The sequence below is a fragment of the Moschus berezovskii genome, chromosome 6, assembly GCF_049115385.1.
Source record: "Moschus berezovskii isolate FMDL1 chromosome 6, NW_MosBer_1.0, whole genome shotgun sequence".
In the NCBI taxonomy this organism is placed as follows: domain Eukaryota; kingdom Metazoa; phylum Chordata; class Mammalia; order Artiodactyla; family Moschidae; genus Moschus; species Moschus berezovskii.
Window position 1 is genome coordinate 51,155,473 of NC_142465.1, and position 12,912 is coordinate 51,168,384.

General features: G+C 37.2%; 1 protein-coding gene across 1 annotated transcript in view; it reads right to left on the reverse strand.

Annotated features, from left to right (window-relative positions):
* The window catches only part of CAND1 (cullin associated and neddylation dissociated 1), a 51,797-nt gene that overhangs the window by 33,478 nt on the left and 5,407 nt on the right, over positions 1–12,912 (reverse strand). The window contains exon 2 of the mRNA XM_055394197.2: positions 6,682–6,825. Within this exon, the coding sequence (XP_055250172.1) occupies positions 6,682–6,825 (144 nt within the window). The remainder of the gene's footprint in view (positions 1–6,681; positions 6,826–12,912) is intronic.

The window sequence follows — 12,912 nt, forward strand, 5'->3', positions numbered from 1 at the left end:
CAGATGCTAGAATGAATACAATAAACACTCAAGAGATGAGAAGTCAAAAGAATTGCCTGACTTAGTCATTACTCATATTAGTTTTAAACTTTCAGGGTCACTTTTCAGGGACCCCAAATCAAACTTCGAGAACTGTTGCTATAAAATATTGCCCCAAAAAAGGTATAAAAAAACAAAAACAAACCAACAGGGACTTCTCTGTTGGTCCAGTGGTTAAGACTCTGCCTGCCAAAGCAGGGGACATGGGTTCAATCCCTGCTCCAGGAAGACTCCACATGCCACGAGGCAACTAAGCCCGTGTGCCACAACTACTGAGCCTGCACTCTAGAGCCTGAGCTCTGCAACAAGAGAACCCACCCTCAATGAGAAACCTGTGTACCATAACTAGAGTAGCCCCTACTCACCACAACTAGAGAAAGCCCTCTCACAGCAATGAAGGCCCAGAGCAGCCAAAAAAAATAAAAATGAATCTGCAAAAATAAATAAAAACCAACAAATAGAAAAAAGGCAAAATGGCATGCTGAAAGCTTCCTACATCAATATTTACAATAAACAATGAACTAAAAAAACAATGCCATCAAAGGGAAGAAATTATGAAACTGAACAGAAAGAAAGCAAGACCTAACCATCTGCTGTCTACAAGACACATAATTTAAAAATAAAAACAGATTAAAAGCTGAAAGTAATAGAAAAAAGATACACTATGCAAATACTAATCTAAAAAAAAAAACTGGGGCAGCTATATTAACATAAGAAAAAATATATTCCAAGATACAGTGTATTTAAAAAGAAACATTTTTACTCATAAAAACATCAAACATCAAGAAGACATAATTATAAATATGTATGCCTCTATTCATACAGCTTTAAAATACATGAAGCAAAAATTGACATTATTAAAGAGAAAAACAGATAAACAGACAATGATAGTTGAAAAATTTAACACTCCTTCTCTCAGTATTTAATATCAAGATAAAAAAAATCACAAAGGATATATAAATCTGAACAACATTATCAGCTACCTTGACCTGACATTTATAATATACCATACCCAACTTCTGTAGAAAACACTTTCAAATATACACAGGGAGCATCCACCACAGTGCAAGTCACTCAGTCATGTCCAACTCTTTGCAACCCGATGGACTATACAGTTCATGGAATTCTCCACGCCAGAATACTGGAGTGCGTAGCCTATCCCTTCTTCAGGGGATCTTCCGACCCAGGAATCAAACCAGGGTCTCCTGCTCTGCAGACAGATTCTTTACCAAATGAGCTATCATATGCTGAGTCATAAAACCAATCTCAATGAGTAGACAGAACAATACAAACCAAAACAAACCTCTCTAAAATCTTAAAGAGTATGATTCTCTGATCATATGCAATTAAGTCAGAATCCATTAAAAATAAACATCCAGATAACCTCTAAATATTTGAAAATTGCTTCTAAATAACTGGTAAATCAAAGAAAAATCACAATGGAGATTAAAAATGTTTCAAACTGAATGATAAAATAAATCACAAACTACTTGGAGAAAATATACCTTTAAATGTTTAAGAATTAGTAAAGGAAAAAATGAGCAGAAAGAAAAATAGTTAAAAAAAAAAGAAGACGCAATCAGTAAAATAAGGCAACACACAATAGGGAAAATGAACAAACCTTAAAGTCAGTTCTTTGATAAGATTAGTAAATATGGTAAATCCTTGATTAAATGAATTAAGGGGAAAAGAGAAAAAAAATTACCAAAACCAGGATTAAAAGAAGGGGATATTCACTGACAACAATTGTTAAGGTAGAATATCCCGAGGACTGAACAGAAAGTACTGTAATAATTATGAGATACTGCAGTTAACGGTTAAAAGATCTAGTATTATCATAATTGCTGATCGTTTTCAAATATTTCTATAGCTTCAACACAATTTCAATCAAAATTTGAGCAAGCTTATTTTTAAAACAGAACCTGAGAAACTGATTCTAAAACTTACATGAAATACAAAGAACTTAAAAAACTCAAAATACTCAAGAAAAATGAGGCTAGAAAACTTACATGACCTTGCTTCAGACTTCTACAGATCTGTACCAGTGTTTCTCAACCAAGGGAGATTTTTGCCCTTCAACAAAAATTTGGCAATGTCTGGAGACATTTTTGATTGCTCTTACTGAGGGATGAAGGAATGCTACTAGCAAAAATAGTGAGAGACTGCTAAATATCCAACAATACATGGAACGTACAAGATAGTTCCCCATAACAAAGAAATATCTGGCCCCGAAACTCCAATACTTTGTCCACCTCATGCGACGAGCTGACTCACTGGAAAAGACTCTGATGCTGGGAAGGATTGGGGGTGGGAGGAGAAGGGGATGACAGAGAATGAGATGGCTGGATGGCATCACCGACTCGATGGACATGAGTTTGAGTGAACTCCGGGAGTTAGTGATGGACAGGGAGGCCTGGCGTGCTGTGATTCATGGGGTTGCAAAGAGTCGGACATGACTGAGCGACTGAACTGAACTGAAAACTCAAGAGCACCAAGCCCGAAAAAGCCTGAGCTACGCTAATAAAAAAAAACAGTATGGCACTGGCATTAGAATAGACAAATAGATCAGTGGAACATAACAGAGTCTGGAAATAGACTTAACACTTTTATAGTCAATTGACTTTTGACGAAGATGCCAAAACTGACAATACAGAAAGGAAGATGCTTTCAATAAATGGTGCTTCAACAACTGGATATCCATATGGAAAAAAAAATAACCTCAACTTCCACTTTATAAAAATTAATTCAAGATAGATCACAGGACTAAAAATAAAAGCTGAAACTAGAAAGCTTTTAGAAAACAAGGGACAATCTTTGCAACATAATATAAACAGATTTCTAAGAACACAGAAAGCAATAACCATAAAAGCTGAAACGAATTTATAAATTAAGTCAAACTAAATTTTAAAGTAAATTAAAAATTTAAGATCAACTTGGGAGAAAATACTTATAAAACATATATGTGCAAAAGGACATATACCCAGAATATATGAACTACAATTCAGTAATAAAAAGACAACCTCAATTTTAATAACTGGGAAAAGTCCACAAAAAAAAAAAGGCAATAAACAAACAAAACAGCACTGAACATCAGTAGTCATTCAGAGAAATGGAAATTAAAACTACACCTATACACCAACTGGAATAGATAAAGAGTGACATAACCAGGACTTCCTTGCAATCCAGCAGTTAGGACTCCATGCTTCCACTGCAGGGGGCACAGGTTTGATCCATGGTAGAGAAACCATCTGGAATATTGAGAGTCGGAGCCAAAAAAAAAAGTAACACAACCAACCGTTGATGAAAGTGTGGAACTGGTACTTGCATGTAAAATGGTACAAATACTTTGGAAAACAATTATCAGTTTCTTAAAAATCTAAATGCGTGCTAAGTCGCTTCAGTCATGTTCGACTCTTTGCAACCCAACAGACTATAGCCCGTCAGGCACCTCTATCCATGGGATTCTCCAGGCAAGAACACTGGAGTGGGCTGCCATTTTCTCTTCCACGGGATTCTCCCCCACCCAGGGATTGAAACCGAGTCTCTTACGTCTCCTGCATTGGCAGGCAGGGTCTTTACTACTAGTGCCACCAAATAGACAACAGCAATTTCATTCTTCCTAAGAAATAAAGACACATGTCCTGAGATTCATACAAGAATCTCTACCTTTATGCACAATTAGCCAAATCCTAAAAAGGTATCAATGAACTCCTAATCAGCAGCAAAAAGTCACAAAACACTAATATATCCAAAATAAAACCAACTTAAGGTGAACAATGTTGACCTCTAGTAAGAAGTTGTGAGGTAAGGATACAATTTTGTTTTTCAAATGGTAATCCAGCTTTTTTTAAAAAAGGTTCAACTTTTCTCATGATGCCACCAACTGCATCATGTAGTTTCCATTCTATTTTCCACTACTGGTCTATTAATGTGTCACTACGTCACTGCTTTCATTAGATAAACATAACAACATGTTTTCATATCAAGCAGGGTTAACCAACACATCTCCAAGTCCAGTGATTTTTCAGGGCTTTTGTGGTCTATCAAGCAAATATCCTGCCCCTCTTTGCTCTTCATACCAAAATGCTCTTTAGAATCAACTCGTCTAGCTTTTGGGAAAAACTTACTGATTTTTCGAGTTAAGTTAGCATTAAAATAACCCAGAACTAACAACTCTGTTGAGTTATTCTATCAAGGGACCTGCGATGTCTTTCCACTTGTTCACAAGTACATTTTTGCTACTGGTCAAGAGTATTTTAAAGTTTTTCTCCTATAAAAATTTTTTAAAAGATAAAATTATACACTTACTTTAAACCACACAATATCCTCACCCAAAATCACCATTTTAACATCTGTTACATTTACTGCTAGGTATTTTGTCTTTCTGTTGCTGTACTAAATCGACATTTGCTTCCATATCTTCTGTTTTATTTGCTTATATGAAGGCTGATTTTTGTTCATTAATTTTACAGCACATTCCTTCACTGAATTTTTTATTCTCTTTTCTTGATTGACTTGTTTTTACCTATGACCTTTTAAAATTCTTTTATGTCTTAATTTCCTGCCCGTTGTCTTACAGTAGCTAATGCCATCAAAAGAAATCTAATGGAGACAGAGAGACACTGAGGTATAAATGTGTCTGTGTACTTTTTAAAAAAGGACCTATGGACTTCTTGGTATTAAATGCTTTACTTGAAACAAATGATGAATTCAGTTTAATGATATAAAGCATCTCTGACCTGTTCTTCACTGCTGCTGCTTCTAAGTCACTTCAATCGTGTACGACTCTGTGCGACCCCATAGACGGCAGCCTACCAGGCTCCCCCGTCCCTGGGATTCCCCTGGCAAGAACACTGGAGTGGGCTGCCATTTCCTTCTCCAGACCTGTTCTTCACTATGACATTAAATATGACACCAGTTTTTGGAAAGTATTTCATTCCTCCAATTATATTAAGTAGTCTAGGCGTTGGATTTTATTTTTTTCTTTTAAATGAAGAACCAAAGTTGAATCTCATCAGTACCTTGACAACTAACCAGATAGTTTTTTCCCCTGATCTATTAACATGATGAAATAAAAATATTAATAAAGCACATAATATTAAATTGTCCTTATACTCAGAATAAAATTCACTCAGTCATGGTAAATTACACTTAATATACTACTGATTTTATTTTGAACATTTAAATGAAACCGATGTGTAATCTTCTCTTTCAGTGTTACAGTCAGAATTTGTAATCAGTACTTTGCTTAAAAGGTTTTAATACTTTATGTTCTGAAATAGTTCTAGAACAATCTGTACTGGAATTATCTGTTGCTTGAAGTTTCAAAGAGTGTGCAAAAAGATTTTTGGGCATGAGTTTCTTTTGGGTGATGAGTTCTTTGATAAATTTGTCAATTTCTTGATAAAGCTACTTAGTAATTTATCTATTAGGACTTTCCCTCCTCCTAGAATCAGTTCTCAAGTTTTATCTCCTAATATATTACTTTTGTTTTTATCTTAATTTCTTTCTTATATTACTAAATATATGTCATTTCCCCCCCAACCTGTTAAATTTTAAGTATAAGAGATCATCAAAAGCTCAGGTTTCTAACAAGAGTCATACTCAAGTGAATAAAGATCTGTGTACCTCTCAATCTGAGACAAAGCCTACTTTTTATTATCATTTTTAAAGGACAGTAATTGTTTAGCACATATGTTAGACAAAATTTTGTTTGTTAATAAGCACATACCAAAATAAGAGATGAAATAACTACTGAAGTAAAACTAGACTCATTTGCTCTATTCTGCAACTTATTTTTTTTGAAGACCCATTTTATTTTAAACTTGCAAATGTCCCAAGTTAAAGAAAGTTGTATGTCTAGAAAAATCTATGCTGACCAATGATTTCTCACACTTTGCCTGTTTTTACAGATGTGTAAATCCTTAGCCTAAAATAAATTTAAAGCCTTTATAAGAAAATTCAAAAGTAATAATGAGAATGCTCTATTTAAATTAATACCAAATATTAAATGCCATACAAAATGAGATTAAATCTATAATTTAACTTTATAGGAAGCCAAAGGTTGCACTTACCAATAACTTGCTATGTAAATTTTAAGGATTTCTAATATTTGATATGCATAAATTAAAAAGGTGCATTAATACAATTTACCAAGAACTCAAATTCTCTACCCATCTGTCAATATCACACCTAAAAGATGCTCTCAATGCACCACTCTCCAAGGTAACAGGAATTCTTTGTAACTATTGTATCATCAGTGTTAAGTGAACTATGGTTTTAACTCCTGCTATCGTTTACTAAGTCTTATTATTTTTTACTTACCTTATCACTGGTTCTTAAACTCCACCCCACTTCAGAATATACAGTAAGTAGGCCTTTTACCCTAGCTAAAAAATCTGACCGAACAAGAGAACTACTCTTTCTAAAGTTTCATAAGCTATAAATACCATTGTCCTAGCCAATATATAAACTACATATAAGGATATGTGTCTACGTACCAAGTACAAACACTAAGTCAAGTCACCTACAAACTCTAAAACACTCCACAAAGACATAGACCAAAACTAAGAAAATTTACCAGTTACCATACTGAGCTTTTTAAAAGTTGAGGTGGTAGGAAGCAAGTAAAAAACAACTTACCACTTGACAGCTAAATTCTGTACCTCTCCATTTTTATCTTCCAGTAACTTCAAAATCATTTTCACTACCTTTCTTTCACTATCATCATCCAACTTGATGGAATCTTTCTGCAGTTCTGTCATCAAATCATTTGTAGCCATAAACCTAATAAAAGATTAAAATTTGTCAGAAATTAAAACTTTTAAGCATTAATAAAAATCACTGTTTTCAAATCCAATGCTATCACTTGTATGTAAGTCCTGATGTACTCTTTTAAATAAGGTATCACTGGCTTTATTTTGCTCAGGTTAGTCTTTATTTCAAATTTACTGACAGGACCTTCAGTGAACGCTCCTTCAGTCTAATAAAGCTGACGCTTGAGCAATGTGAGCATTAAAGGTGCCAACCCCCCGCCCTTGCCCTCCACATCTCATCAAAAATCCATGTAGAACTTTACAGTCAACATCCACATCCGCACAATTCTCCATCTGCAGATTCAACCAATGGCAGATCATGCAGTATATGTGGTATGCACTGAATGAAAAATTGTCCCACGGTAAGTGGATCCGTGCAGTTCAAACCCATAGCTCTGGGGTCAACTATAATTGCATCAAGGCTTTTAGGGGAAGAAAAGCACTTCTTTACTTTTCCTTTGTGTGTGATTTGAATTTTATCTAGGAAGTCTTTAACATTAAGAATACCCTCCTGTGTAATACTGTTGTGTCAGATTGGGCGGCTCATTACAAACCACTGGGAAAATTCCAAAATGCAAACTCTCACCTCCATCCCAACTCCTACCACCAGAATCAAGTGTATTTTCAAAAGGATGTTTTGAAGCAGAAAGCTGTTCCACCAGACATCCAGCCTCCTTTCCTTAAGAACCACGGCCAAAGGACAAAGTTATAAACTACACACAAGCATAATTCTTATCAAGTCTTGTTAAACTGCTTAAAAGAAAAGCATATGGTCAACTTGGGATAAGACAGGTAAATTAAGCCCGTGCCTTTAAAAAATTAACACAGTTCTAACTGGAAGCCCCTTCCCACTTTACATGATGAAAAAAATGAATTTAAAATCACGCAACAGTCCAGAAAGAAGAAAAAAAACTGAACAGAACCATGCACGCACTTCTACACACAAAGCATGAAAAGCATCTTCACCAATTATTTTACTTAGATAAAATCCATTAGACAGGCATATCAGTTAGGAACCTCTAAGAATCTCTGAAATGTTAATCATATGGTTGAAAAGAAAACACAGTGATCACCAATTTAAATTTAAAAAAGCATATCATCCCAATAAAAAGTTATTTTATAATTCTGAAGAAACTACTGGTACAGAGATTCCTTCCTTTATTTACCATTTATTTATTCACTGCCTGTTTGCTACAAAGGCTGGATTATGAGCAAAGGACCCTCAGAGAATTTATACTCTAATAAAGAAGTTTATTGATTTCAAAAATCTATAATTAACAGTTAAACATTTTTAAAAGCTGAAATAAGCATCAGCAAAATTAGCAATAGATAATATTTTTAGAAAACTAGACTGAGATAGTAAGAATTACTTTTTAATTGTGACCCTGAAACCAGAAAGTTCCCTCTGTTAATGTGTTAAAAAGTTGGCACTATAAATCTTAAAAAGAAGTTGTCTGACCAGTTTGGAAGTTGTTCATGGCAGACTGAAAAGCCAATTTGTAAAATGTCTCTTACACATTTATTGCTTTAGGTATGGCACTAAGGACTGAAATTATAAACTTCGACCCAGTCCCTTCCTTTGAACTTTTCATCTCACATGGCAGACAAATAGGTAAACTGGACAAGTCTCACACAAACTTTTAAAAATACTCAAGGGTGTGTGGCAACGACCACACCAAAGAATTGACAGTTTGGATTTCAAAGGTTTATGAGGGGTTTCCATGGAGAAAGCTGGCTTGGGATTTTAAATCTGTGTGCATGGTGGTGGTGCTGGGGAGGAGCATAGCACCCCAGAGTGAGGAGCAATTCAGTGTGTCTGAGACACAGGGAAACCTAAAGGGGAAGATGGAAATACAGGCTGAGGTTAAGATGGGAAAGGTTGTATACACTCATTCACTATGTCCTGAGAACCTTTTATCTGTCAGGTACTGTGCTAGGTGCCATGGATACAAGGGCTAGCAAAAGCAAACACGGGTGCTTCCTGCTACCTTGAAGTGTATGTAACAATCGAATTGAGGCATAATGATTTTTTTTAAACTACATATATGAGTACTTACATCATATGTAGTTACGACCTGAGACAAATGCTATGAAGGGAAGAAACACGATACAAAGACAATGGGATAACAAAATAACATGACCTAGACTGAAAGAAAGCTGTGTATCAGAAAAGACTGAGATCCTAAACTGAACAGGGACTGTGTGTGGGGAGTGGGGAGGTTATAACCAAGTAAACAAGGGCCAAAAGATTAAAGAGATTTGAAGACCTTACTAAGAGTCTAGTCTTATTATAAAGTGATGAGAAGCTACTGAAAAGCATGTGAGGAAGAGATGAAGAGTAAGTGGAATGATCAGATTAACATTTTTATTTATTTTATTTTACTAGTGTAACTAGTATTACTCTAGTTACACTGTGGAAAATAGTTTGAAGAGAATCAAACTTCATTCAGCAGACTGAATGGAGAAGAGTAAGGAGAGCTACTGCAGCGGTCTAAGTAACAAATGATGGTGGCTAGAATTAGAGTTATGACAGTCAGTGGAGATGGAAAAATGGACATACAGCCAATTTTCTTATTAGAAAAGTAAAATGTGTTGTAACCCCCAAATCAATTCTCCAATGCTTTCACGGCATTTGCAGACATGTGAAGAACCACGAAACATTTGAATGACCCAAAGCACACATCTGCACACACTCCCAGCTGACACCACACAAGGGGACGGTCTGCCTTATTTCACCGCTCACACTGTGAACAAGCAGCCTCTTCTCAGTCTATCTGGCACCACTTTTTTTTCTGCATGTCTGTGCTTTTTGTTGGCAACTTTGCTGTTTAGAATGACCCCTCCGGGTGCTGAAGTGCTATCTTCTGTCCCTGATAGTACACAAGAAGGTCATGATGTGTCTTCCAGAAGAAATACATATTAGACAAGTAACTACTGTAAAAAAAGAAACAACCCTATTTGTGATTTACAAGATTAAAAATTAATAGACTTTTGAAATGGATTAGATATGGGGGTAGTAATGCATGAGTTAAATATAAAGAAACAAAAAGGAAAACACAGGATTTGGGCGTTACATTGGGTATGTATCCTGTCCAGTCTTAATGTTATTGAATAACCACTGTCACACATTAGATGATTCACTCACCTTACATCAGAGGGAGAGAAAATTAACAAGCCTAGGTCCACTGCAGACTATACTGAATGGCCACTCCTCTGATCCAAATCAACAAAATCCCAGCAAAAGTGAAGCCATCAACATCATAAATTACTGCCCTGAAGACCAACTTCAAGTGCTCTTGGCCAAAAAAATGAAGATTTGCGGAGAGGGGAGACATGCTGAGAAAGGGGCCCAGTAGCCTCTACAGTCCAGGAACTGTTCTGAGCTTCATACCTAAACTTCAATTATAATATCCAAATGAATAATCCAAACAGATCTTATCTTACAGTGAAAGGATAATGTTTTCCTATATATAATCACACAGAACATCCATTTCAGGTAAGTTCACTTAGCAACACAAAATACCAAACATCCTCCTAACTAAGAGTGACTGCAACTTCTGCTTTACAATAGCTGTTCCCCTGCTTTACCATGCCTCCTTATAACATTTATTAAGATGTCAAGTGATCGAATTGCCCCTTTCTGACAACATCCACTCTAAAGTAAACAAACCCCTGCCTCCTTCAGTTCAGTCAGTCGCTCAGTCGTGTCCGACTCTCCGCGACCCCATGAATCACAGCACGCCAGGCCTCCCTGTCCATCACCAACTACCGGAGTTCACTCAAACTCATGTCCACAGAGTCGGTGATGCCATCCAACCATCTCATTCTCGGTCGTCCCCTTCTGCTCCCGCCCCCAACCTTTCCCAGCATCAGAGTCTTTTCCAGTGAGTCAACTCGTCGCATGAGGTGGCCCAAGTATTGGAGTTTCAGCTTTAGCATCAGTCCTTCCAATCAACACCCAGGATCGATCTCCCTTAGAATGGACTGGTTGGATCTACCTGCAGTACAAGGGACTCTCAAGAGTCTTCTCCAACACCACAGTTCAAATGCATCAATTCTTCGGCGATCAGCTTTCTTCACAGTCCAACTCTCACATCCATACATGACCACGGGAAAAACCATAGCCTTGACTAGACGGACCTTTGTTGGCAAAGTAATGTCTCTGCTTTCCAACATATTATCAAGGTTGGTCATAACTTTCCTTCCAAGGAGTAAGCGTCTTAATTTCATGGCTGCAATCAGCATCTGCAGTGATTTTGGAGCCCAAAAAAATAAAGTCTGACACTGTTTCCCCATCTATTTTCCATGAAGTGATGGGACCAGATGCCATGATCTTTTGTTTTCTGAATGTTGAGGTTCAAGCCAACCTTTTCACTCTCCTCTTTCACTTTCCTCAAGAGTCTTTTGAGTTTCTCTTCACTTTCTGCCATAAAGGTAGTGTCATCTGCATATCTGAGGTTATTGATATTTCTCCCAGCAATCTTGATTCCAGCTTGTGCTTCTTCCAGCCCAGCGTTCTTCATGATGTACTCTGCATATAAGTTAAATAAGCAAGGTGACAATATACAACCTTGACGTACTCCTTTTCCTATTTGGAACCAGTCTGTTGTTCCATGTCCAGTTCTGACTATTGCTTCCTGACCTGCATACAGGTTTCTCAAAAGGCAGGTCAGGTGGTCTGGTATCCCCATCTCTTTCAGAATTTTCCAAAGCCTCCTTAGACCTTCCCAAAATTATCCAAATAGGTACTAACAACCTCTTACTGAGACAAAAGGTAACAAACCCAACCTGTGGGAGGGACACCTGTACATATGAAAATTTCAAGAAGGAAAAAATGGTAAACAGTGTTTACAAACGAAATTAAAGAGCAAAGAAACCACCAGCGTTTGAGGGAGAGTAATTTCAGTCAGCTTAGGTGGGCAACCTCTTAAGAGTTTATCTCATCTATGGGAATTAGTGCAGAAGGCAATGATCAGCTGTGATATTTAGGAAGAAAATTCTAATGGAAGAACTACCAACGTACTGGATTAAAAAGAGGCCTGAGATGAGGAGACTAATTTGAGAAATACTCATCAGGGAACTAAACTAAAGATGAAAGGGTGATATCAAGGGTTCCAACCGGGACACTTGGTAGATGGTAACATTAACAATATTCTGAAAGAGATGGGAATACCAGACCACCTGACCTGCCTCTTGAGTAACCTGTATGCAGGTCAGGAAGCAACAGTCAGAACTGGACATGCAACAACAGACTGGTTCCAAATAGTTTGAAAAGGAGTACGTCAAGGTTGTATATTGTCACCCTGCTTATTTAACTTATAGCAGAGTACATCATGAGGAACGCTGGGCTGGAAGAAGCACAAGCTGGAATCAAGATTGCCGGGAGAAATATCAATAACCTCAGACATGCAGATGACACCACCCTTATGGCAGAAAGTGAGGAGGAACTCAAAGGCCTCTTGATGAAAGTGAAAGAGGAGAGTGAAAAGGTTGGCTTGAACCTCAACATTCAGAAAACAAAGATCATGGCATCTGGTCCCATCACTTCATGGGAAATAGATGGGGAAACAGTGGAAACAGTGTCAGACTTTATTTTTTTGGGCTCCAAAATCACTGCAGATGCTGATTGCAGCCATGAAATTCAAAGACGCTTACTCCTTGGAAGGAAAGTTATGACCAACCTACATAGCACATTAAAAAGCAGAGACATTACTTTGCCAACCAAGGTCTGTCTAGTCAAGGCTATGGTTTTTCCCATGGTCATGTATGGATGTGAGAGTTGGACTGTGAAGAAAGCTGATCGCCGAAGAATTGATGCTTTTGAACTGTGGTGCTGGAGAAGACTGTGGAGAGTCCCTTGGACTGCAAGGAGATCCAACCAGTCCATTCTAAAGGAGATCAATCCTGGGTGTTCATTGTAAGGACTGATGCTAAAGCTGAAACTGTAATACACTGGCCACCTCATGCGTCGAATTGACTTACTGGAAAAGTCTGATTCTAGGAAGGATTGGGGGCAGGAGGAGACGCGGACGACAGAGAATGAGATGGCTGGATGGCA